Here is a 27818-nt window from a genome sequence, read left to right as displayed (position 1 = left end):
TAATTGTGTTAAATCTAATCAGTCTTTGCTCTAAGTATAAATTTATAAAGGTACAGCTGGTAAGACAGGGTAGGCCAAACCTGCTTGCATGTTTTTAATTTAGTGTGTGAGTTTCCAAGTACACTTATCCAAGTTTTAGGGCACTGCGCTTGTTTTTATTCCTTCTGATATGAAACAGAAGAGGAGGCACTGGATAAGACAGTGGGTGCTCCTTGCAGTAAGAGAGATTTACAGTGCTGCAATTGTTTGAGAGAAATCTCCCTCACGCTGGCTCGTTCTCTCTGGTGCCATTGGTACTTACCAGCTTTTATTTCTTTAGGGTGAAGATAATCTACATGAGGTATAAGGATAGATAAATGTTAGACCTTAATTTAGAAATATCTGGTCTAGCCTTGTGGTAATGCAGTGCTGCATGCAGGTTTACGTTCAAACAAAAGCACGCAGAAAGGCATGCCTTCATACAGCATCCTTAGTGTCAGAATAAGTGTGCTTTTAGCATTACACTATAAGCATGTATGCCATAGTATATGCATTGTATCAGATATTTCAGTGTTGATAGTAAATTCTTATAGGTTGTCTTTTAAGTTAGTCTGCCTTCATAGTTACATTCTCAGTAACTTCTTTGCATTCATCTCAGAGCAGGTTTCCAAAATGTTTTTGTACCTACGCCATTGTTTTATTTTTTCTTTACATTATTTCTGCATTGATGTGAAATGATGCATCTCTTCAATATGTATATTTGTGGTATTTATTTCATACCTGATAATTGAATTGTACTCACCACTGTTTTCCAGTGGATGGATATGCTCGGATCATCTTAGATTTTGCCGCAAGCAAAAGCATTTTGCTTCCCGATTAGCCCAGAGTTCAGTTGTTGCTTTAGAGCAGCTGCTTTCTGGGAGGCGTGAGGAGTATTTATTAGCTTGGTTCAGTGCGATTGTTAGCTGCCATTTTTGCAAATTGTAATTCTGTAAACACGGATAGCTTTTATGTCTTTGTGATATAAATTCTTGAAGTGATTCAACAGCTTTCAGGTGCCACCTTTGCAATGGACATTATTGTAATTTTCATGGGGCCTTGCGTATGCATCTGAGATTTTTGTCTTGCTGCTGTTGAAGCTCTCCTACCTGTATTGCATTCACTTAAGAGGCAATGTCAGGGTTTTTTTGGCAGACCTGTGTTACTCTTAAGATTTTCTGTCCATCCAACATAGTACTTGGACATCCCTGTGCTCTCAGTCTCTGGAAGACAAGGATTTTTATTTAAACCAAGTGGTCTTTTTATTAGTTGCTCTGGTGTTCCATCTTTTTTCCTTCCTCTAGTGCTCATTAAAATAAATGGGAACTCGGCTGCATGACTGAACATTAAGACAACTTTCTCCTTGATACAGAGAATGGAATCTTTATGAGCTGCTTTGGTTGTAGCAGTTGCCTAAGCAATGAACAATATCTGTTTCCAACTTGGAGTTTATCCTCACAGTTTCAGAGAAGGTGTCATGGTGTGATGGAGCTTGTGGAAGATTTCCAGCCCAAATGTACTAGGACATGAGCAGCTTCTGTGGCTCCCTTGCTCCTCGTTATAAATCTGTAAAGGCAGGCATAGTTGGTCATTATGTATTACTTACAAATAAGCGTTTCATTTTGTAAACAAAGCTATTTTATTATTATTTAATTTAGAAATGTTTCAGGAGTGGATGCTGCTTTTGCTTTTACTGGCATCTATCTTCAGTCAGCCTTTGAGCATTCATTGACATTTAGGTGCTTTGGGACTACAAAAGAGATGGTGTTTAAAGCAAATCACTCACTGAGTAAAAATGATTTTCTTTCGCATACATTCAAATACTCTTTTCACTCTCTGAACTTTTTCTGCCTCGTCATTGAGTAAGAGTACATGTGTATGACACACGCATTTATATCTGATACTAAAGCTCAGTTCCAGTGGTAAATTAGATGGCTGCCTCCTTTTGCAGCGAAGTCAATTTAATATCACTGTTATGAAGCTGTCCCTTCATTAGGAACCTGTGACTGTGGTATGGAACAAACAGCAGGAAATACATTTTCTTTGGGACCATTGAATTGAGTATATTTTGTGGTTATGGTTTACTGCAGTGATGCTTTTTTTTCCTGTATCTGCTAACTGCAGTTGTGGTAACAGCTGCATGAAGGGGGAATAACTGCCTGGTACTCTCCACTGCCAGCCTGTGCTTGGGGGGCATACGGGACCTGGTGCTACTGCATGTTGAAGAATCTGCAGTCTTGCATTGGATTGTTTGTTCCATAGCAAATTGATTTTTCTGTCTTCTAATCTCAATAATAAAATCTTCAGTTAAGATAACAGGTTTCATATTAGGAGAACACTGTCATTTTCTGAGTATGTAAGAATACTTAACTTTTGACACATCACTTGTAAAGAACATACACATCATAATGACAATATTTACAAGTGTATTACAATATTTTGTAAACACTTTCCTTGTGGTACCTGTTTACTTTACTCAGATTTTTATTTTAGGGAATGCCTTGTTCTACTTTTAATACAAAGGAAGTATATTTATTATTTAAGGTATTGAACTGCTTTGTTGCTGACTTCCATATGTCAGAGAACAGCAGATACTTGACTAGTTTCTCTTTTTTTTTCCTTTCATAAAAACAAGTTCTGCTTTTTCTACTCTGTTTCTTATTTTTTTATGGAGCACTCAAAACTGAAGTGTTTTAGTAAACAAACTGAATGGAACCGTTTGAGTAAACATAGCCAAACCCAGTATTTTGCTGTATGTTCTATTTTGGAAACTTACTTTACCTGATAGCATTCTCTTAGCTGTTAGCATTTATCTCCATGTGTTAGTTACAGGAGAACACAGTGCGACCTCCAGTCTTTCTACCTCATTCTGTCCAGCTCTTGCTTTGCTGGCTACTTTGTAGTAGGTGCTAGGCCATTAGGTGATGCTGATTGGCGTACAGATACATAATTAGGATAATTCTTAGTGTCTTCCCTGAACCAGTAAGGAGAATCTTTGCTATATGTTTGCACATCCTCTGAGGTCTGCTTGTATTCTAGCTTGCATCTCACTTGGCTGGTAGGTCCCACATGTCATACGCTCGCGTAGAACTACAGCATCAGACTGCAGAGGGAAAACGATAGTACTATGTTGTTATGCAGTGTCCCCTGGCTTGGTCAGCATGTCAAAATGTCTTTACTGAATTTGGATAGAAAGCTTGAAACATTGCCAGCCTCCGCTGAGCAGTAATGAAAATGCCAGCTGGAAACTTGGCATGAGCGTTAGGGAACTGTCTTCTGTGTAACTGAATTACCCAGGGTGTCATCTGCCAAATTTTCCTTCAAACTTTGAGAAGAGGGGAAAAAAGAGTCAATAATTTAACTCTAGCATGTGCAAAACCACATAGATTTTGTGGTATGCCTGTCGGCAATGTACAAATTACACTGTTGTTGTTACTGAGGAGCACTGAAGGTTGGCCATTCATCGCTTCCCACCCTGTATTTCCCCTACTGGTGTGTTTTCATTCCTTTTGTGCTTCTGTTGCTCATGTAATGTTTCTCCTCATTTTACCAGCAGTAAATGTTAGTTCTTCATATCTTTTTTTCTATTCATCCTAATCCTGAAACATAATACATGCTTCATATAACCAGAAAAGTTTGCTATAAAATTTGTAAACACTTTAATATGAAATGTTAATGGGAATCATATAATAATTCTAAAATATTTCTTTCTCCTTCATTTAGCTGCAGATATTGTAGGTGCATCTTCAGGCTTTAGTGTCAGGTTTTTTCTGCTGAACTTAACAATTTTTGAACTGAGCTGTGATTAATTTGGTCTAAAGGATTATAGGAGTTCTGAAGTCACCTTTTTGATATATGTGCAAAAACTAATTTTCAATTTGGCCATTTTGCTTAACTGACTAGGCATCTTTGAAAATTCCAGATATGATTTGTCGATTTTTATTCTCATAGTGAGTCCTTGTCAGATAGCAGAATGGCAGTAGTTCAATATACAAATGTATTTGGCACAAATACTAGTATTAATGGTTGGATGGGTAGATAAGGATGTAGCCGTTGCATAGGTGGTGTGTGGTTAAACAGTCCTGTTACGTAGTCTCATATGTGAACATTTCTCAGCACTTGTGTGTGGCAAGGCGGTATTACCACTGGCAGAACTCAAGTCTTGTCTGATGAGAGAGATTGCAATACTTGGATAAAGTGCTTTTTTTTCAGCTTGAGGCTCATAAGATATATTTGTGATGTCTTGTTCTGAGGTATAATGACTGCCAGAGAGTGGCTGAACACCCTCGACCGAGGCCTTTTCTTCTGGTTTAGATCTTTGTCCATTTGAAGTCAACCAAAAAGCCCACTCTGAGTTGTCCTGCTCAGTTTCCCATTTTTCTTTTCTCTCTGTGCAGCTGCTGCTCGTTATGAAGAGGGAGAATCTGAAGCTGAGAGCATTACATCCTTCATGGACACTTCTAATCCTCTATATCAGCTTTATGACACAGTTAGAAGTTGCCGAAATAATCAGGGCCAGCTCATATCTGAACCCTTTTTCCACTTGCCCTCCAAGAAAAAGTATCCTGATTATTATCAGCAAATTAAATCACCTATTTCCTTGCAGCAGATCAGGTAAGGAAACAGAATGCAAACTACATCTGGTGGGAAACTATTCAAGGGTTTCTTTTATTTCCAGAATCTGATCTTGTGGTCAAGTTCTTGATACCTAAGGCAGTGTATGCCATCTCTCCTCTGTGTTGGGTTGCTTCTTGTTCCAACTCAGTCCACATCAGTCTTTTGATCATCTTTTATAGATGGTTGCTATTTGGTTTATTCTCCATGGACTTCCATTTGTAATGTGCCTGAAAGATTCCCATGTGAATAAATGTACAGGCTAGGTGGGCAGCAGAGAGGAAAGCTTCTGAAGAACCCCCCGTTGTTCTCTTTCCTTGACCGTGATGGCTCGGTTACCTCTTACTGCCATGTTTTTTAAATTAATAGTCTTCAACGATGTGAATTGTAGATATGTGCAATTACGTTCCTTTTGTCTTGGTCACAGCATAACTGTGCAGAATAATTATTGTCATTCATGATGTGTCTAATCTGGGCTGAAGTACCAAAGCAGTACACTATTTATAAATGTTTGAGCCATGAAAGGTTCATCAACTGGCAGAGCGCAGTTGTTGGATTAAAAACCTGAGTAAAAAGAAGCGAGCAATAGCTTTCTTTAGTGGTCCGAGGTAAGCTAATGTGATGGGTCCTGAGTACATCAATAGAGCTCAGTGGCACTGCCCAGTCTCAGCTGGGGCTCCAGTCCCTTCCTGGCCTGCACTGCAGAGTCCCCAGCTCCTGGGGAGGGGGGTTTAATCTGTCACGGGGTGTTTTGCATGTGCTAGGGAACAAGTGTGGAGCTGCCACACTGCTTATCTATCCATCAGTGGCTGTAAAGCATTTTTTCTTATGTCTTAGTACAGCTGTTGTCTTGGCAAAGAAAGTGTCTTGTCTTGAACGAAGCACAGAATGTACTTGATGGAAATAAAAAAAGGTGAAATTGAGAAAAATCACTGACAGTTGTTGGGGAGCTTTTTGTCTGAATGTACCAAAGAATATCATCTGAAATGATGTATAAACAGATTTAATTGGAAAAGACCTTCCATTAACAATATCCTTGATATCAGTTATAGGACAAATAATTTGCCATAGGGAGGCAGCTGCATTTCTGCTTTCCTTACAGCGTAGGCAGGTAAAACCTGGCTATGTGAGCAGTATAGAAATTGCATGCAAATGTATGAGGAACTGTAGGAAAATATTACTTATTGCCTGAGAGCTTAGAAAATAAAAAGGGACAAACAATCTTTTTCGAAATAGTGTTTGTAGCTCACAAGCTAAAGTACGGTATTTATAATAGTCCAATTTATTTTAGCAAATTCTGAAATTCAACTGTTCTTTAAATCACCACATAATCTTCCCTTCTTACTATACTTAAAAAGCCTTGAAGTCATGTACATGTGTACTTGAATGATGTGCTTTAGGGAAAACTGAAGCTAGCGTGATTTTACTGATATTGCAAATATGTCTTTATGTATTCAAAACTGCCAGTCGTTAGGGGTGGAGGTTTTTTGTGTTTGTGGGTTTTATTTTGGTTTGGTTTTTTTTTTGGTTTTGTGCTTTTGGTTGTGGTGGCTTGATCTGTGTTTTGTGGTGTTGGGATTTTTTTTTTGAGTTGTATGTGCAAAAAGTATTTTCTGTTCACAGGTGGGGACAGAAAAGATCATTGTCCTAGTGAGAAGTTGAGGGTGTTGGGGTGAGGCCTGGCATGCCTGTCTCGTCTGTTGCGCTTTGGTGTCTGCCTGCCTAGGCTGTCCTGCCAGACTGACCTGTGAAATGAGTGCCGGTTGCAAATTTTACAGCTAGTCATATATTTCTGGAGTTTGTATGTCTTAAATGCAGGAAAATCCTTACAAAATAATATATGGTGTCTAGAGGATATAGGTTTTTTTAAATTAGATGTACATCATGCCTATGCTGGTCTCTCAGTCACTTCATGAGTGTTATAAACCTCAGTCATTTGAGGTGAGTGCTGATCCTGGGCTGTGTCCAGTCAGGTTTTGAATATCTCCACAAATGGAGACTCCACAATCTCCCTGGGCAACCAGAGCCAGTGTTTGACTATCCTTGCAGTAAGAAAACAAACCCAACAGCAACAAAATCCCCCATATTTTGTGGGTTTTTTTTGTGTTCGGGTGAGATTTCATGTGTTTCTATTTGTTCCTCTTGCCCTGGCAGCAGGCACAGCTGAGATGAGGCTGGCTCCCTCTTCATTCGCTCCCACCAGGCATTCGTACACACAGTGATATGAGCTCCCTGACCTCAAACAGGACAAAATTCAGAGCTGTAGAACAAGAATATTGTATTTACAAGGGAAGGCATGACACTGTGAACCTGTGACTTTCAGGTGTGGTAGAAGTGGAAGTTATTTTGCAAACTTAACGTTGTTGGTGAAAAGTGATTCTGTAATAATAAATGACCGGAGGAATGGTTGGGAAATAATGTAACAGAATGAGTTCAGTTACTTGGAACATAAGTGCCAGATCCTGGCATCCTTACAAGAGCTGTGTTTTGTTCCTTGTTAAATTTTACAGCATTAGCGATTCCTAAGGCAAGTGGGTCAGACTTTTCTGTGCCAGAGGAGGGAAGCGCCCCAGGGAATTCCCTGTTAGTGGTTCTTTCCTGATCTATTTGTGAGGCCAGTGTGGGTGCCCAGGCACTGAAATTGGTGTCTTCATTGGCGTGCCCAGGAAGCTGAGGTTGTCATTGAGGTTTAAGAAAGTGCAAGGATCTAGCATAAAACACGGTTAGTTTTGTGTGGCATCTACAATTTGAGTATTTGAATTGCATTTTTCTTAAGAACGTGCATCCTGTTGAACAATTGTCTGCGACACAGGTATCCGAATGCCAGATTTCACTGCGCTGGGATGTGTTGAGGTTCTCCTGAAACTGGGAAATTTGTGGTGGCTCTTGTTGCCTTTGGATTCATTATTAATTATTTGATTTGAACTTATACTAAATATAATCTGGTCAAGCATATTTTGCCTTATAATTTAACCACTTCTACCGATATGGCAAATAAAGGAGTGGAACTTATCTTGAAATACAGGGGCCTGTGTGGGTTAAAGCCTAAATAGTTTATAGAGTTGAGATTTATTTTTTTTTTAATAATAAGCCAAATATAAATTAAGTTCTTAATTAAAAAAAATAAATTAATGTTTTATTATTACATTGACTTTGGAAAAATAATGCGGCACTGTGTGACAGTTTGCTTAATTTATGAATGAGCAAATTGGGAAAATATTCTCTGCAGAGAAAATGATATCTCTGTAATATTTAGAATACCTTGTATATTTTCACTTTATCTGAGATTTGGCAATTTTTCCATTCATTTTTTCACTCAATATAATTTAATATTAATTGGATGTTATAGAGTTTTAAAATCTATAGGTATAACCAGTTATCTTAGCAAGTACTTTCAGTGTATATCATATGTGTGGCCTTTAAAATATCGCAGGTTCAAGTAAACAAGGTTCTCAATGCACTTTTTATAAAAAGGTTATTTCATTCCTCAATAGGGCATCTGTCAAATGCCCTTATTGCCTGCATTCCTTGTTACAATGGTTTTTCCCCAAAGAGGCTGGACTGGTCGCTGGACCTCACAATTTCAGAGCGAGAGAAGTTACACGATAACTGGTTTTAGACGCGTGTTTGAATATTGTTTTCTTTTCCCATGGAATTGTTTAGGCATAGCATGTGACTAATAAAATGGATCTTTTCATTATGTGGAGTAAGTATCTTGCTGTTCTTCTGTTATCAGCATTTCCAGGTGCAGTATCTAGAATGGGTTTCCAGTAGAGCTTTTAGGGAATTGAGTTCTGGTTTACTGTATGGGTTTTTTAATTGCTATTCTGTTTTTTTTTGTCATGCAGTGTTGTTTTGGGCCTAGTGGCCTTATGAAACTATGACCTACATTTTACACTGCGCTTTCCTCATTTTGCAAAGGTTATTATGTTTAAATCATATTCTTCCAAGCTTTACTCATGCTTCCTGCATATGATTGTATCACCATCAATGATTTCATAGAAATTTCTCTTGGTTTCTGGTGTATAAAGGTTAGTTTGTAGTATGTTGGCAGTGACTTGCAGTTGAATAGACCCATGAATTTGGTTAGTTTTGGCCTGGCTTTGCAAAATAAATTGATGTTTATAAAATTATTTCCTTCGAAGATTGGTGAGATTTTTAATTTATTTCAGAACTGCGTGTCATACTGTAAATCCAGAAAAGTCATGATATTTGAGTTTTGCTGAGTTTGAGTATAATTAAATCTGTTCAAAGTACTTCTGTGAATAACCTTCTTAATTAATCATCCCATTGTTTTCTGACAGCAAGTGCGTTGAAGAAGTAGGAGGTTATTTGCTGCCAGGATTACCTTTGTGCCTGTGCAGTTTTCATTTTCATATGTGTGATTGGAAGTTGTCTGTCTTTCCAAACCATGTGGAAGAGTCACTGATTTTTACTAAGTCTTGATTTTTACTTTTACTTCATGAATTCAACTATGAATGTAGATTGTTTGCTTAGAATCAAGCCTCGCCTTGCTTCTTTGGTTGTGGATAAACAAATGCTGATAAATGCAAGATTTTATTTGCTGGTAGGGTAGTTTGGATCATAGCTCATCCTTGCTTTTTAAGATAGAGTTTCCTTTTCTCTTCTGGCTCTAGGTTAAGATTTAAAGGACTAAGATATAGTTAAGCTGCTTTTCTTCACTTGTGAGCTAATGAGGTCCTCACCTTCTCCATCAGCTTAAAGATTTTGTTTCTACAGGGTCACGAGAGAGCAGAGAATTAATGCATGTAGAATTATATACTTAAGATTAATGGCAACTTTAGATGTTTTTTTCTGCTTTTTGGTGCTTCACGGTTAGACTGCTGCATTGTGATGTGTGTAGGTCACTGTCTAAATACACGCAGATGAAGCTGGTGTGGGATACAAAGGCTCTGCAGAGTAAGTAGTGTATTTTTAGGTGGAGCACATGACAGTGTTCTGGGGTCTGCAGGAGCTGCCTGTCTGCCTCTGCTTGGGGAGGGAAAGCAAACCCCAGACTTGTTAGTGTCAAGTGGCTCGGGATGTGCTGATGTGAAGAGTCACCAGTCTCTTTTACCATGTCATGAAATCATACAGGACCAATTTAGAATTCTATTTATGTTAAAAGAAGGTTGTTGCAGGCTGGATACATTCCCTAGGAAACACTTTTGCCTTGCTCGTTCTGCCTGCAGCTTGCTTTGCATTTGGTCTGCTGCACAGGATGCGATGAATTCTCCCATTTCCCAGTTTGATAAAGCTGGCACCTAAACATACAGAGTTTAAACGGGATCAAAATATGTTACTAATAAGTGAATTTGATTTATAATATCACCCTGACAGTGTTACTTCATAAATTCTTAGCTTTTGTGTGATAAGGATGTAGAGTTGTGTATCGGCTTTAAATATCATGAGGAAGGACATCAATATTTGGTTTTTTAATCAGTCTAATCCTTGACTGTCATTGATTCTCTCAGGGCATTGCTTTTTTTCTTCTTTTCACCCTCCTCCCCAACAGTTTTAAGTTGGATACAGAACAACTCGAAATAAAGAGGAGTAGTACAAAGGGGTAGGAGTGGGAAGCAGTTTGAATGGAAGAAGTGGTACTTCAGTTGAGGTGTAGTCCTTTGGGTTACTGTTTCAGAAAGCTGAACCCAGACCGCCTGCAGCAGCGATCGCAATAAAAACTTACAGTTCTGTAATTCTAATATATTAAATAAATGGGAAGACTAGAAACTTTTACAGTTTTTCTTCTTCCTGCTGTCCAGTCTCTCAAAGCTTGTTTTAGTTCTCTGGAAGAAAGCAGACACGCCAGAGTTGCACAAGAATGTAGATAAACTACATGCTACTAATATTTAAGCAAAATTTGAGACAAGAGTGGAAAAGCGAGAATGTTGCAGACACACTCACTCACTCGCAAGAGGATGAACTGCAGAGTAGGACTTGAGAGGACTTTCCCCAGCTTGGTGGTTATGATTTCTGAGCATGATTCCTTGTCCTCTGGCAGTTGAATCACTTTAGACATTTGTCTTAAATATTTAATATTCAAATCTAAGGCAGTTGTGCTAGTCTTCACTTTATTAGATTCTTAAAACCTAATTCTGCCCATTTGTCAGTATGAATTGTCACTTGGAAACAAATCATGCTGATGCCATCTACATCCAAGGGGAGAGAAAAGTCTGTTGGTCAGCAGTTCTGTCCAGTGCTGCTCCTGAATGGATTTATACACAGGACTGGCCTTTTGAATTTTTTTGTTCTTAACCTCTACAGTAGTTTGGCTGACTTGGGTACCTTTTGGTAAGATGCAGAATGGCCTTCAGACATTATTTTTGTTTTCCCTTAATCCTTTGAAAGCTTTAATCTATTTTATAAACATTTATAATAACAGTAGTAAACAAGGAGATTAGTGCTTGTTTACACACTTAATTGCCGTACGTGCCTTGACAAATAAGAATGTTAAATTATTCTGTTATGAAAAAATTAAAACTCCCTTTCGATGTTTTTGCTAAATATAGTCTTATAAATTGGGGCATTTGATGCAAGTTTTTTAAACCTTTCTACTCTGTTTTCTTGTGTATTCTCTTAATGATGTGTTAGCTTTTGTAACACCAAGTGTTTGTGTGCTGAAGTTCTGTAATTGCTTGTCAGTATTTTGCTGGACTAAAGAATGAATTACAAACAATTTACTCCATAGATTTTGCTTTCTCTACCAGAGACTGTTCAGATCAGCTGGAGAAGATGTAAAGTGACCTGTAGTGTTTGTTACCAGACAGTGGCAAGAGCGTGAAGTAGACTCAGGGTTTATATCCTTGCTATTTATGAGCATATGCATCATATCCTAGTGGTCTAAGGCAAAATAATCCTGTATTTATTGGGCTTTTTCTTTTGTTTTTGACTTTTAAAATACTAGTTACATACTCCTTAACATGCAAATAATTGTTGGTGGAGTTTGACAAGGTAGAAATGGAGGCTCGCTTTGCCTTTTCTTCATGGCAATTTAATTGGTACCCAAACTTTTTTGCTTTTGTGGGGGGTGTGTGTGGTTTTTTTATTATAATTTGTATTTTTTACTAATGTCATGAAAATTATATTGGTAACTCTCCTCTTTTTTGGAATGGCAGCGTGACTGAAGCTGACAGGAAAACTTTTGGTCACCTGTTGCTTGAGCTGGAAATATTAAAAATAATCTAAAAAACCCCATAAGTATTTACAAGATACTGATATCTTAAAGTCTTAAAAAACATACATGAACTTTAAATGGTTCATTTTAAATGAGAATGGCAACAAGTAGTTTTCTCCACATCTTACGTTTAGGATATTTGTCCAAAATGGCTTTTGCTTTTCTCACAGTCATTGAGGACATACTGGTTCTTCGGATCTGAAAGAAATGAAGAAGAAATACACTACATCTCAGGAAGGTGCATGCAGCTGCTGTCCTGGCAACATGCAGTTAGTTGGATGTTTCACTTCAAAATGTATTTCCATCGCAACAGCTTTATAGACACACGTGCACATCTCCCTAGTTTTTACAGCAGTTTGCAGCTCTGTGGCACGTTTAATCCAACCATGATGTCCTCATCCTTGTGTGAGCAGAGTCGAGTCCTGTTCAACTTCAGTTGAACATCATTACTCTTTGTTTGCTGGTTCAGCTGTAGGGTCACATTGGTGGGTAAGGTTTGGAGTTAAGAGGTATTTATTTTGTGGTAGCACTATGCTCTATCAGGCAGGTTGACATTTGACTGGGTGCTGTAGAAACCAGACCGCGTTTAAAGGCGGTGAGCGTGTTAAATGTGCATGACTGGTGGATGTGGAGGCAGGTGGGTCAGGAAGGAGGTGTGAAGGAGGATTACTGGATTTTGCAGTTGTGATAGTTTGGTTGTTGCAGATTATTACTTTCTGTTGTGTTTAATGAGGTGTTGGAAGCTTTGAAAAAGTTGGCTGAAGCTTTCACCACTGTGCAAGGAAGTATGAGAAAACACATTACGTTATTGGCAAACAATGCACTGATTCATCTGTTCAACATATGGAAAGGGCCTTTTTATGTCATTATTCCTATTCTAATTTTTCATGCGAAGCGTGTTTCTGCAGGGAGCATTGATCAACAAACAGGTGGTTTTAAGAGGAGGCAAAAATTGGAGGACATTAGTATGAGAGGTGTTGGGCACTTCTGTTTCTCTCTGAAGATCCGTGGAATGGGTGTGTGGGGAGGCAGCGTGTGTGGGTGTGCGGAGCTGACCCGGCCCCCCGACATCACACCCAGGCCCCGCGGGTCACAGCGGGGGCGCCTTGGGGGCATCTCAGCCCGTTGTGCTTCTGCCTCATCTGCACCACGTCTCGTCTGACTTCAGTCTGCGCAGCTTTCAAGAGGGCAGGTTTCAGAATTGTTAGAGTCCTTCTTTAAGAGGAGATATGTTTCCCTAATATAGTTACAATTGGAAGATATTACTGCAGCATCAGAAAAAGAAAACACTTTCCTATAATCAGAGCTCTTTGCATATTGATTTTTCATGAAAATGAAGATGTTAAAGAGCTGGTTTGCAATGTGTAACTTGAGAAATATCAATCAGATATCCACTCTTTTGCAGAACCAAACTGAAAAACCATGAATATGAAACTTTAGATCAGTTGGAGGCTGATTTGAACTTGATGTTTGAAAATGCCAAGCGCTACAACGTTCCCAATTCTGCCATCTATAAAAGAGTACTGAAAATGCAGCAGGTTATGCAGGTATGTGCAGTGAAACAATTAAAAGGATATAACTTCACACATGAATTAGTTTTCGTAATTAATGCTTTTCCAAAATAATTTTTAACTAGACTTGTATTTGCAGTAGTAGTTTCTTGCTTAGGGCTAAGTGTGGGAGTGAAGAACGTCATAGGGTAATGTTTCTTCAGCAGATGTGCTGCCTTCTGTGATTTCCTTCGGTCACTTTTATTCCTTACTGTGGCTCTTAACACAATTAAGTTGTGCAAAAATTGATAATGTGGAGGTTTTTTAGGATTTGCAGTTAACTGTTAAACTGTTTTGGACAGTTTAGGATGCTAAATCACTTCACATTTCATGATGTGTTCCAGCTAAGTGCTACAGTCTGAAATGGCATAATTATACTGCTATTGTATCTTATGTTAGCCAGCTTGTTTTAAATAAATAATTGTAAATATTTTGGTGGTGGTTTAGTCTCAAAACCCATAGTTGCATCTTCCTTTGTGAATCTGATCTGTTCTGATGTTTAATACTATTCTGGAAATGTCCAGCAGTGAGTTTGGCTTCAATGATTTCTTCTTTTTTCAGGCAAAGAAGAAGGAGCTTGCTAGGAGAGACGACATTGAGGATGGGGACAGCATGATTTCTTCTGCTACATCTGATACTGGAAGCTCAAAAAGGAAAAGGTATGCACTTCTGTAGTTCCTTCATACCATGACATTACTACTTCTTTAACTTGTTTAAGAGAATATTAAGCCATGGTTTTTAGCATTTGTGGAGGGATTTGTAGTTGTGAAACTTAACCTCATTAAGTGTTGGATCTAGTTCATTCAAAGCTGTTTGCTGAATTTGTTTTCCTGATTTTTGGCCTATTAGTTGGTGGTTGTCAACATAACTTCAGTAAGTGGCGTGGATGCTGTAGTTGCATTGAATTAAGTAGTTTTGTCAGTGGATTTCAGGATTTTTACTTGTGCTTTCTTTTTTTTAGCCTGGTGTGTGCACTGTCTTGACAGGTTGTTAGCAATTGTTGTTTCTTATCTGCTACTTCTCCAATATGTGACTATTTATGTAGTTTGGGTACCAATTTCAGAATATAATTAAAGTGAACACTATAGTTGAATTATTTTTTTGAAAGTTGATAGTATTACAAATTATTATTACAAAGATCTTTATTTGGTGAAGTCTCCTGGAATAAATATTTTCATTTTGCATGACGTGAACTCTGCTGGAGGAGTTCTCATCGTGAATGTTAGAGGACCACTCTCTCCCTTCTGAATTTGCACTCTTTGGTTACTTACCTGTTGGCAGCTGGGCTGAAGAGGGTATTTGACAAATAAATAGATAAACTGAGTATATAATATGTTGATTATTCTGGATACTGTAATGTGAACAAAGTTCACAATGATCTAAACCATCCTCTTTTAGTGGGCATTAATGATGGCTTATGGAAAGTATTCTTTAACAGTGACAGCTGTTGTGTAATGTTAGTGTTGTATTTCACTCCAACAGGTGATAGTTTCTCTAGTCTGCCCCATGGTATCATTTGAAATAAGTTCCAGCTTCTGATAATGTTATTGCAATGGTAGCAACTGCCAGTGTAAAGCTATAATTCATCATCTTTCTTTGGTGTTGCTTATGACCTTCAGCTTCCTGTATTTTTAGTTCTTTTTTTTGCTCAAAGTGGCAGCAGTTGTGGGGGGAAGAAGGGAATGACATAGAGCATCAGCAAAGATTCACTTAAGAGCAATCAAGTAAGTGCAACAATGTACACTCAGAAAATCTCAACAGAGAAAACGTTAACACAGGTTTAGGAGGTGGTACAGTCTGGGGATGCTAGGAGAAAGAAAAGTACTGGAACGGTAAGGCAGACCACAGTATGAAATGAAGATCAGGAAGGAAAGAATTGCAAAAATGTCTGGTTTTGAGATCTTCAGATTTAAAGAGAACTATTAGCATAAGCAAGCAAGTCAAATGCCATCAGTGTCCTTTTAATCCTATGTGCTTCTGTCACACGAGGTGACAGAACACTGAAATGCTTCAAAGAAAAAAATCTGTCAGGCCTTGTCATCTGAGAACAGTAACAGAGAAAAAGTTGTGTTCATAGGTAAGGGAAATAAAAGTTATTTTATTTTCTTCATGCCTGGAGAGAAGCTGAAAATGCTTTTGATGTTGTCAGTTCAATACTTGTTATCAGTTTTGCTTGCTGAATGATAGGAAATAAAAGAAAATTATCAATGCTGCTGATGGCAGAAGTGAAGCACTGAGAGGAATTCCAAAGTGTTGCTGGAAAAGGAAAGTAATAACCCAGGCAAAATTAATCCCATTGGGAAATTAATAATGCTGTACAAGACAGTTGTTTGAATGTCCCCTTTTGTGTTCAGATGCGTGACCTGAATCTTGAGTATTGGCAGGCCTTTTACTATCGCTGATTTCGTTTTGCTTTACCTGTTTTCATTGAACTAAATATTAAAACTTGGAGACATTTTAGAATATGGAATTTGGAAGCATGTCTCTGTTCTGGCATTACTCGTTTGCTAGTCTGAACCACTAACTAACAGTATCCAGCAGCGAAGATAGTGCAGAAGAAAAGCTTTAACCTGTGGAAGATACATTTTTGAATTTTTTCTACATGTTTTGACATTAATTTCATTAGTTATTTTGCTGACCTCATCAAGGTGCAAGAGGTACCTGAGGCACGAGGCTGTGCTGGGCAAGGTAGATTTTAAATGTAGGAGGAGCAGATGCAGATGATGGAAAATCTGTCGTGCAGTTTGGTTTCTAGCAAGTTGTACAGTGATGATTTGTACATTCTGCAAATGAAGATAGTTGTCTTTGTTGTCTTTACAGATAATATAGTCAAACTTATAACTACCCAGATAAGTCTTACAGAGATTGCAGTTGGAAGCAGGTTTGAAAGTGCTTTGTGGAGAGTACATTTCTAGAAGTGCTGTGGAATCTGAGCTGAGATGATACGTTGTTAACATAAGATTTCCCTTCCCTTATCTGATCTGCTTGTAGATCATGTAGTATTTGTACAGGGAGCCATGTGTAACTGTGTTCCTGATAAGCTGTGTCTTGGTTGCACTGTCGCATTTCTTGAGACAACCATAATAGCTACATATAGGATGACTGAAGTTTGTAGTGACAGCATGTGTGTGGCCATTTTCTACCTGGGTTTGCAGCTTTGGTGGGATTTATTGATTTGTTGCTTCATTTGGCTGTGGTTGACAGATATTTAAGCAACTGAGACCCTTCTTATTACTACATTCTTGATGTTCTTCTTTTTCTTGTACTGAAGAAGATACAGAATAGCTCTAGACTCTGATATTCTGTATTCAGCAGATGAATTCATGAAGATACAGGCTGAGGAGTTTTTCCCTGTCTGCACTAGGTCTTGAGGTCTTCGATTCAGATGCCTAGTCCTGACCTGTTTTCTTTGTGACTAGAAAGTGCTTAGAGCTCCTTTTGACCTTTGCACTTTTGAAAACTGGTTATTTTCTTTATTCTGTACAACACTTAAACTCAAGGTGAACAGGAAAAATATCATACCGAGTTTGTTCCCTGTTTATTCGGCAGACTGCTAAATATGATGCTGTCACTGTTTGCAAATGGACCTGTGATTCTAGTACACTGTCCTAATGTGTGTATGTTTAGGCAATTGTGGTTGTTTTCTCATGGTAGAGGATAATGTCATTTTGATATTAGTTTTGGAAGTGTGGAGAAGAGCCCCTGACATCTATTTTTTTTCTCCTCCTTAACCTAACAGTAAAAAGAATATACGGAAGCAGCGAATGAAGATCTTGTACAATGCAGTTCTGGAAGCTCGAGAACCGGGCACAGGCAGACGGCTCTGTGATCTGTTTATGGTTAAGCCATCCAAAAAGGACTATCCAGACTATTATAAAATTATCTTGGAGCCAATGGACTTGAAAATGATAGAACACAATATCCGCAATGATAAGTACGTAGGGGAAGAAGCCATGATTGAAGACATGAAGCTCATGTTCCGGAATGCGAGACATTATAATGAGGAGGGCTCCCAGGTACTGCTCTGGTTCTGCAGTCACACTTACCTCTCTGCTTCTTTGCAGACATATAAGTTATGTTAGAATGGTTTAGCTTTGGCTGTTACATTATTTATGATAATTGCTAACTGAACTAATTTAGAAAGATGACCTTTTCTTTCTGCCAAAGTTTTAAATTGTCTTCATCTATAGTTGTATGAACATGAAATGAAACACACTCTTTTGCGAAGGTTAGACTTATTTCCTGTTAGCGAAACTTGTTCCTCCACTACAAAAAATGTCAGCTGAATGTTTCCTATTATGTTTTAAAAAATAAGCTGCTTCCTAAATTCTCGTTATTCAACCTCAGTTAATCATGAGAAGTCATCAGCATGCGATTTGGAGCTCAGAACCTCTTGTATTAGTTGGAAAGAAGCTGGCTTTGTTTTCATGGAAGTGGAGACTGTGAGAGATCAGACTCAAAGACCTGACTTATTTAGTGGAGCAAAAGGATTCTGAAAGGAATATGCTTTTCCCTTACAAATGTATTGTAGAGTGTTTCTATATTGTGATGTTTCTTAGCCAGTAAGCATGATGTAGTGGAACAGAGTGGTGGTAGGAAACCTCCAACTGTTACTAAAGAGGAACTTGACCAGCTACTGTACAGGACTTCAGGGTGAGGTTGTATTCACCAGGGTTGGATTGGAATACCCAGGAGGACTGTTCTAGTCCTGTGTACCTTGATGGAATCACAAAGCTTCAAGAGATCTTTAATTGCTCAGCATAATGATTTGAGGAAGAAGTTGATAAGACAACTGCGCCTTGTCATTTCCTAGTGTTTGGAATAGAAATGCAGTTTTACTGGATAATTTATTCAAGTTTTATATCTTTCTGATTTAGATGGCATTCCTCAGTTCTGCTTACCTATTTAAGTCTGTTGAAGGTGTACATTTGAGAAATAAGCCCTTGTTTTTAATCAAGTACTTGGTTTTGCATTCAGCTTTTTCAAACTAACATTTAAATGTTTCTTGGGGGCTAGTTCTAAACTAGTCTGAACACGGTAAACTCTGTTTTGTTTTGGTTTTTGATTACTTTACTGATTAATAGGTATACAATGATGCCCATATGCTGGAAAAGATCCTTAAAGAAAAAAGGAAAGAACTGGGACCCCTAGCTGAAGATGATGATGTTGCATCCCCTAAACTAAAGCTAAGTAAGGCAACCTCATACATTGCTATATGCACCATTTCAACACTTACGAAAACCCCACAATACAGATTAACAGATCTTCCTTTTAGAATAGAAAACATGCTAATTTACACTGACATGCAAAGTGGAATATTTTCAAAATTGTGACAGCAATAATGTGTTTTGTATATGCATATAATAAAAACTAGTTGTTGCATATAGCATTTTCTAAGAAAAGTAACTTAGAATGAAGAAAGAAAACTTAGGAATGGTTGGAATGACTGATATTTAGCCATGTGGTGTTATCAAAACGTCAGATGCTGCATTATGTGCTCAGTAACACTTCATTGACACAATGAACGTGTGCTGTTTGGATTGCTGGCAAGCAAGGTGCTTCTCAAACTGAGTAAATCTCTTAATTTCTCTGGTCATATGTCTGGGATGTCCACAGAATGATTAAAGAAATGTGGGCTTTACTTGGAAAATTATTGAAAACCATTAAAAACACCAAAGCAAAATTTCCAACAATGTCTGTTCCTAGAGCTGTTGCCCTTATGAACTAGAGTTGCTACTGTTCAAATCTTACGTCCCCTTAACATGTGTTCAGAATTTAGCAAACTGAGAAGGATAAAATTGTACAGATCAGCTTAAAGAAAATAACTGCACACAACCTACTTGAAATATACAGCTCTTAGGGAAGATACAGGTAGTAGGGAGTTCACCGGCAGAGACTGTGCAGTGCAGTAACAGAGAGCCCGAATTAACCAAAAAGCTAATCTGATTGATAATGCCATGGGAGGCCTTATCTTACATTTTACCTGTAATAACCCTCTCTAATTTGGCATAAATCTGTCATAAGGGAATCTGATAATATTTAGAATGCTTAATTTTAGTGACAGCAAAAACCTTGTAATGACTGGATTTTAACAGCTGTAGAGAGAAATTCATGTACAGCTAGTAAGACCAAATTGAATTTAGAGGAGTTACTAATAACGTTAGGTAGGAAAATATGTTTTCCATGGTCTGAGGAGATCTTTGCAAGGTGGACCACATAGAGGCATGATTCTGTGTTTGCCAAAAATAACATTTTAAAAAATATTCATAAAATGATCAAAAATAAAAGAAGCTACAACTTGGAATGGGCTCCATGTTGTGAGTCTTCTGCTCATACCATAAAGTAGTTCTTCAATAGCAATTCTCCATTGTAAAGGAGGTGGACAAAGAAGTGTGCGGACTCTGGTTTTCTAATTATTTTCTTCTTTTTCTTCTTTTTTTATTCCTCTTTGTCTGCTTAGGTAGAAAAAGTGGCATTTCTCCTAAAAAATCGAAATACATGACTCCAATGCAACAGAAGCTGAATGAGGTGTATGAAGCTGTTAAGAATTACACAGATAAAAGAGGCAGGCGATTGAGCGCCATCTTCTTGAGGCTGCCTTCTCGGTCTGAGCTTCCTGACTATTATGTGACCATTAAAAAGCCCGTTGACATGGAAAAGATCAGAAGTCACATGATGGCAAATAAATACCAGGATATTGACTCCATGGTGGAGGACTTTGTAATGATGTTCAATAATGCTTGCACATATAACGAGCCAGAATCTTTGATTTATAAAGATGCCCTGGTCCTGCATAAAGTTTTGCTTGAAACTCGGAGAGAAATAGAAGGAGATGAGGATTCTCATGTGCCCAATGTCACCTTGCTAATTCAGGAACTTATCCATAACCTTTTTGTATCTGTTATGAGCCACCAGGATGATGAGGGCAGATGCTACAGTGACTCCTTAGCTGAAATTCCTGCTGTTGATCCCAGTTTCCCCAATAAACCTCCTCTGACTTTTGATATTATCCGAAAAAATGTTGAAAATAATCGCTATAGAAGATTGGACTTGTTCCAGGAGAATATGTTTGAGGTACTGGAGAGGGCGAGGAGAATGAACAGGTGAGTGAAGCCATATTTTTCAGGTATCCTTTGTCTTATCACGTAAGTTGTGCATGTTAATGTTTGACAAAGGCTGAAGTTTTTTTTAGGGTCTTTGCTTCCTTTGATACGGGTGTTTAGAACACTAAATCTCAAAAGCTCTATCAGGTCTTCAGTGGAATGTATGCTTTCGTTTAAAAACAAGGAGGTAATTTTGATGTTAATCTTCCAAAGGCACACCTGATGAAAACCAGGTTTGTGCTAACTTTCAAATAGAGGAAGTGAAGAGGAGCTGTTCACCAACTGCTCGACTAGTGGATTACTCCTTTAGAGCAATCGCGGGTGTATGAGTTATGGTAATATTGTGCAAAAAATATGAACACTTGCAAATTCTTGCAGTGTTTTATCTGAATCAGGTAGAGTACTTGAGGATGTATCAGTGAGTTCTTGTCTCTGAAGGAGTTAAAAATTATATTAAAACATCTACTAACAGGAGTATGGGTAATTAAAGGAAGACAGTTTTCTTAATAGTAATGTTATTACTTGAGTTTTCAAGACTTAACAGATTGGAGAGGGCAAATGGCAAGTAATTTGGTCACAATGAGTTACCTTTGATTTTTGTGGTATTTCAGGACTGTATACAACAATACTGGTTTAGGTAAACTATAACACAAACTGGCAGCAGAGTAGCAGGTGGAGCATGACTTGCCTCTTTCTGCTACTGCTTGTTATGAGTAAGCACAGAAGTCTATTGGTAGAGCGAAGCTTTAGTTTTATCAGTGATTGATGGGTGTGTGTTTAGAATCCTATTTGATGCTACACAAACTATGTTTCTGCCCTGTATTTTTACACAGGACTGATTCAGAGATTTACGAGGATGCAGTTGAACTTCAGCAGTTCTTTATTAAAATTAGAGATGAACTTTGTAAGAATGGAGAGATTCTTCTGTCACCCGCTCTCAGCTATACCACCAAGCATCTTCACAATGATGTAGAAAAGGAAAAGAAGGAAAAGCTGCCCAAAGAAATAGAGGAGGATAAGCTGAAAAGAGAGGAGGAGAAGAGAGGTAGCTACTTTCTTTTAATTAATTTAAAATGTATTAATTGAAAAACGTACCTATGCATATGATGTATCCTTTGCTGTTGCTGCAGCTGCACCTTCTGAAGGGACCTTAACAGTCTGCTTGTCCACCAAAGGTCTCCTATTTTATTTTGATCCTTCTCAACCATGCCAGATGGCTTCAAGAAAGAGGTGTAGGTAGATGCTAACCTATGTAAACTCTTTCATCAGAACACATTAGCGTACCAGCTATTTCAAGCATATTATAAAACAGTATTTTTTTATTAGAGCCATTATGTAGGGCAAGAAAGCTTCTACGTAGGTCCTTTATGTTTCACAGTTCACGGCTGTTACTGTCCATATAGTCGTTGTGGAGCATGTCTAGGGGAATGAATAAAGCTTTCTGTTTGTTCCTTTCCACAGATGGGAGCAGAACTGATAGCTCTGTCCTTGAATTGTATTCGTAACGTGGTTCATCTTCCTGCATAGCACTAATATCAGCATCAGTAAAGTCTGGTTGCTCCAACCAGGCTCAGTATTATAAGGGGACAACAGCTGCGATGCCCTTTTTCTGTTTTCCTTTGAGAGTTAAAAACCCCAAAGAAAGCAAAACGTGCCTTTCTGAAGGCTTCTGGGCTCCTTGCTGTCACTGGGTTCTTCTTAACTCACTGGAAGGGCTCAGAAAAATTGGACCGAAGAAGGAAAACTCAACCTTCAGCAGCACCAGTAGCAGAAAAGTTAGCTGCACAAAGCACACTTAAACCTTCCTTCATGCTGGAAGTCAGTGACAGGGATGTATCTGGTATCATGTGGCACTTGTGCACGCAGCAAAGGGTAGGGGCATTCATATCGGCAACCTTGGCTATTGTGGAAATGTGGCATTGCTAACGTCTGTTTTTCCCTTCTTGCAATAAGAAGCGGAAAAGAGTGAAGATTCTTCTGGGTCAGCTGGGCTGTCAAGCTTGCATCGGACCTACAGCCAGGATTGCAGCTTCAAGAACAGCATGTACCATGTAGGAGATTATGTGTATGTGGAGCCTGCGGAACCCAACTTGCAACCTCACATAGTCTGTATTGAGAGGCTGTGGGAAGACTCAGCTGGTAAGGGTGTCTTTGCTATAGGAAAACAATACGGTGAAACTTCTTACTATTTAAAACTTCCAATTTGAGCTTTTTCTGTATAAATAGTATTTATTTTATTTGCAGAAGTATGTGTGGGCTGGTGAGTATTTTTCTTGTTTCTGAGTTGCTTTGTTCCAAAGAATATTGCAAATACAAAGTTCTTGGATCAGTACAAACTTTTTTGTTGTTCTTCTCTACCTATCCTCAAATGGTAAGCGTCCCAGAGAGCTGGCTGTTTTAAGCAGGATGGGCTCCTTCTAATTTAGGCACAGAAGAACACTTGGGGTTTTTCTGCACTGAGAAATCTGAACCAAAGTCAGGCACACTTTAGCTGCAAACGTTCCACAGAACGACTCAATTTCAGAGCTTGCCTTTGTTACATTTCAGAATTGAGATGAATCTTGCATTTCTTAGACCAAATCAAGCCATAAGAAGTACTGCTTGTTTTTTTTTTCCATCAGTGATGCCTTCTGTTTGTAGTAGTTACTTCTCTTAAGTTTAAGGAAGGGCAGAGATGTGGCAAGTGTATCAGATAAGCACAGTGCACTCTCAGTTTCCTGTTTTGGAAACTGCAGTTGCTGAGGGGTACAGTGGAGTTAAGCATTTTGCTTCCCACTGTTTTTAAAGGAATGGAATGGATGCATTACAAGGACAAATTAAAAAGACTGTGACTCTTAAATTTGGAAAGGAGAAATGTAAGGCAGGATATAATTAAGGTCCGCAAAGTCCTGAAGTGGGTAGATAAGTTGAATGCAGAAATACTATTTAACAAATCCAGCAGCACTAGAATTAGAGGGCGCTCATTGACAATAATAAATCAGATTAAAACACGTGAAAGTGTTTGGCTTTTCAATACAGCAGGTAGTGAGCTTCCTGGCTTCCTTAGGAGTTTGTGGAGGCAGATTATATCAGCAGGTTCAAAAATGAGTGAGACAAGTCCATGTACAACACATCTAAACCAAATAATAAAGGGAATAAGCACCAAATAATAGCCAGATAAAGAGAATAACTCTCTAACGCCTTTAATGCAGTGACTGTAGGAGGAGTGGAATGAGTTATGGAGAGTGGCCAAGTTACCCAAGGTTCTTCAAATAATCAAGTGATTGTTGTGTAGAATGTGAAGCCATTTCAAGGCCTGAAAGTCAAGATTTATAAATAAGAACTGATTCCTTCTTTATTTTGCTTAGTCAGGTTTTACTGGGGTAAAAACAATTGCCTGGCTGTTTAAATGAGCTGGTTTTCCTTAGCTGAAACAATTATGGAATCTTGTCCTGTTTTGAAACAGTTTGCTCACCGTATGAATGACTGTGTGGCTGATTAATCAAATCTATAGTTGTTTTTTCTTGCTCACTAGAGAATATGCCACTTTACATCCGTTTCTCTCTCATGTCTCTTTTTTTTTTCTCTTAATAGGAGAGAAATGGCTCTATGGCTGTTGGTTTTATCGACCAAATGAAACGTTTCATCTTGCCACACGAAAATTCTTGGAGAAAGAAGTTTTCAAAAGTGACTATTACAATAAAGTTCCTGTTAGCAAAATTTTGGGAAAATGCGTGGTCATGTTTGTCAAGGTGAGAGACTATTCAGACTAATTTGTTAAGCAAACAGAATGTTCTCCGCTGTTTTCTTGAAGAGCTGTAGGCATTCTAACATAGAGACAGTCTACTAACACTTAAGTAAAATAATACTGTTTGTATTCTTCATTTGCTTCATGACATATGTAGTTCATCCAAGTGATGGTGCTTCCAGGTGCTGGTTGGTTTGTAGAATCATATGTTTATTAGATGATTAGCTAAGTGATTTCTCAGAGCATGTAGTAGAGAAATTGCAGGTAACTTCTTAAATGTTTCCATAAAAGCATGTAGATGTAGGTTTGGTAGAGGGGAGACTTGAATGGCTTTGTAAGAGGATGAAGTGTTTAATCTCTGTCTCAAGTTGGATTCCGCATCGCTCTTGTGCTGGGGATTTCTGTCTTGTTCACAACACATCTCAACCAGTTTTCTGAAGGTCGTGTGTTTGTATGGAACAAAGTGCTCCAGCCGCCAAGTATGTGAATGGGTGTCAGAGTCACATATCAATGAGCACGGAGCTCCCCCCCCCAAAAAAAAACCCGATGGTCGTGTCCTCTTTCCAGGTCAAAGCTCAGAAGTCTTGTGAAGGTGGTTTTGGGTTGCAGATTTTGTACTTGCTAATGTACCATTTTAGTAAACAAATAAAGCCTAACTGTTCTCACATAATCTGTACTGAAATTAGCTTCTCCTCTAAGGGTGGGATTTCTTGTTCACTTTTAAGTTTTAGTATAACTCGAATGTCAAACTGGAAGAAAAGAACACAGCAGAAAGGCTTCATTAATCTAAAAGTGTTCTTGATATAAATGAAGAAAAGAATTGGGAAGCATGAGAGGGGTTTCACTGTGTGTCTGGGGGATATGTGTGTGTGTGTGTTGCCGAAATGTTTAATCTTTTTTTTTTCAATCTGCAGGAATATTTTAAATTGTGTCCTGAAAACTTCAGAGATGAGGATGTCTATGTCTGCGAGTCACGTTATTCTGCAAAAACAAAATCTTTTAAAAAGATTAAACTGTGGACTATGCCTGTGAGCTCTGTGAGGTTTGTCCCACGAGATGTACCCCTGCCCGTGGTCCGTGTTGCTTCTGTATTTGCTAATGCAGACAAAGTAGATGAGGAGAAACAGGCTGAAACGTTGGAGGACAGTAAGGTGGACGAAAGTATCCTTCATCTTGAAAAGGTATGGAAGATAACAGTGGAACATTGATTATGGTTGACATGATAAAGAATGACAAAGTGTGAGTCTCGTGACTTCAGTTCCACAACATCCAGACAAAATAAAATATAAAGAAATATGTTTATTGTAAATTATGTTGAACACATTTGTCGAAAAATACAAAATATAAATAGCCTAAACAGAAAAGAAACTGTGTACATATTTGCTAGATTCTACAAATGTTTCGAATGCTTTCTTGTGATCATGTGAAAGTTGGTTTTTGTGTGTGGGTGAGTTTTTTTTACCACTTCAGAAGAAAAAAATACAACTTTACAGTAAAACTTCCCTTAAGCCTAAAGAATCAATAGAACTGAAAGTCTAGTTTTAGTTCATGACAATACTAAAATGTTTTATTGTGTAGCATTTCAGTAAAACAGCCAGTACCTAGGCAGCGGTAAGCAACACGTAATTTTTTGACCTATTTATGGTTGAAAACTTAGCAGTTTATTGTCAGAATGCTTAAGAATATTTTTGTCCAATATGCTGGGTAAAATTATTTGTTGTATTTAGAGTCATAAAGTAAATTTAAATAAATGTGTTAAATTCAATTAAGTTGAAATAAATATATCTAAAATAAATTTAGAGCCATGAAAAAGTAAACAGAGTCGTTAAAAAAGCCACTTTACCTTGAGTTCTCTTAACAGAACCTCCAAACAGAATACCCAGCATGCTCATTGTCAGCTTTAATCAGACACTTAGTATATGTTATGGTATTTATTCATATGATGACAAAAGAAGGAATTATTTCTACCAAGAGAATAAACATTTTTGGTGTCTTTTCCTTCCGCACCTTGGGAGGACAGCCCGTGGCTTCATTGGCTTTCTGAAAACCTAGACTAGAAGGTCAAATGAGGCACAATGTCAGTTTTGACTAAAAAAAAAAAAAAAAGACATTAAATAGTGCAAATGGTATCAATTTGCAATACATGGAGTATTTATATTATTGTAAATGAAAGTTGAGTCATTAAATTTCTATGTATGTTAACTTGGCTATATACTCAATTCTTGCCTCTTAAGCATGTTATTGTGCTTTAAAACAGACCAACAACATAGGCTAACAAGGCTAACTCTGAAACAGCAGAACAGAAGAGGACCTGTAAATTATTGTTCTGGCAAAATTACAGTCCTGTGAAATAGAAAAGCTTGTGACATACAGGGAGGGTATCTTTGGCTTTATTTAATTTTTAGATTTCAAGGCCCCTCACTTTCGCATGTACATTTCTGTTTAGTGTTTACCTGTTATTGGTGACATAAAGATAGAGCAAAGTCTCTTACTTGCACCTGGCTTCATTTTATGCGTTTGGTTTTCATTCATCCACAAGTTTCTAAATGGATATTCTTCTGCAGGAGAAAGAAGATGTTCCAGTAGAAATGTCCAATGGAGAGCCTGGCTGCCATTACTTTGAACAGCTCTGCTACAACGATATGTGGCTTAAGGTTGGGGACTGCGTCTTCATAAAATCCCATGGGTTAGTGCGACCTCGGGTGGGAAGGTAGGTGCAGCTTCTTCATTTGCAGTTTGTCTATAAAAATAACTTGGACAAAAGATGGACTTGTTGCTAAAAGTATAAAGGAGGTTGGGGAAAAAGAATCTTCTGAATGAAGCTAAGTGTTATAAGCTCTTAATAGATTGAAACAGAAGTTTAGCGGCCTAATAAAAAAGTTATACAGTTGTACAGTTGGAATAGGCTGTTCTGTTCTCACTGACAGTCTTCCTGACCAACCTGCATCCAGCTGTCTCGTTGAGGATGGATGGCCTTTCATTTATATCAGTGCTTTGGTTTTCCTTGCAGAATTGAAAAGATGTGGGTGCGAGATGGAGCTGCATACTTCTTTGGTCCAATCTTTATACATCCGGAAGAAACTGAACATGAACCAACTAAAATGTTCTACAAGAAGGAAGTGTTTTTGAGTAACTTGGAGGAGACTTGTCCGATGACTTGCATTTTGGGTAATTATTAACAGCTTTAAATCCAATGGGCACCCTTTCTTTTCTTACACAATCTGAAGTAATTTATAGCTATGTGTAGGCTTGATTCCAAGTATATTTTTTTCACATTGAGTGGGGAAGGAGCATTATTCTGTCCAATTCTAATATGTATTCCTATATATGCATTCACCTACAGTGAGAATTTTCACTATAAGAAAGTTTTCTTACAATAAGGGAATTACGTGTATGATATCAAAGCCAGAGGACAGAAAACTCCATTATTCTCCCTTGTTAATATAATTACTTCAATATGTGTTACCTGGAAAGTCAGTTCAGAAGGAGGTTGAAATTTGATTTGTTGCATAAGATGATGACTATGTTCTTTGTTTTGTAGTTATGATGTTGCGCTAAATATAGTCAACTGACTAGCAGTCATGGGGTTTTGTTATTTCGCAGGTTTTCTCATTCTTTAAAAAAAATCC

General features: G+C 38.1%; 1 protein-coding gene across 13 annotated transcripts in view; it reads left to right on the top strand.

Annotated features, from left to right (window-relative positions):
• Nucleotides 1-27818, top strand: part of PBRM1 (polybromo 1) — a 65332-nt gene that overhangs the window by 15984 nt on the left and 21530 nt on the right. For all 13 annotated transcript variants that reach the window (XM_065075117.1, XM_065075114.1, XM_065075116.1 and 10 more), the window contains 12 exons: nucleotides 4416-4632; nucleotides 13215-13356; nucleotides 13921-14018; nucleotides 17099-17375; nucleotides 18444-18549; nucleotides 19820-20462; nucleotides 21296-21507; nucleotides 22416-22601; nucleotides 24036-24193; nucleotides 25104-25370; nucleotides 26754-26899; nucleotides 27200-27357. In XM_065075117.1, the coding sequence (XP_064931189.1) occupies nucleotides 4416-4632; nucleotides 13215-13356; nucleotides 13921-14018; nucleotides 17099-17375; nucleotides 18444-18549; nucleotides 19820-20462; nucleotides 21296-21507; nucleotides 22416-22601; nucleotides 24036-24193; nucleotides 25104-25370; nucleotides 26754-26899; nucleotides 27200-27357 (2610 nt within the window). The remainder of the gene's footprint in view (nucleotides 1-4415; nucleotides 4633-13214; nucleotides 13357-13920; nucleotides 14019-17098; nucleotides 17376-18443; nucleotides 18550-19819; nucleotides 20463-21295; nucleotides 21508-22415; nucleotides 22602-24035; nucleotides 24194-25103; nucleotides 25371-26753; nucleotides 26900-27199; nucleotides 27358-27818) is intronic.

The sequence above is a fragment of the Columba livia genome, chromosome 10 (genome assembly GCF_036013475.1).
Source record: "Columba livia isolate bColLiv1 breed racing homer chromosome 10, bColLiv1.pat.W.v2, whole genome shotgun sequence".
Lineage (NCBI taxonomy): Eukaryota > Metazoa > Chordata > Aves > Columbiformes > Columbidae > Columba > Columba livia.
The sequence above is the reverse complement of the archived record's forward strand: the minus strand, read 5'-3'. Positions and strand labels throughout refer to the sequence as shown.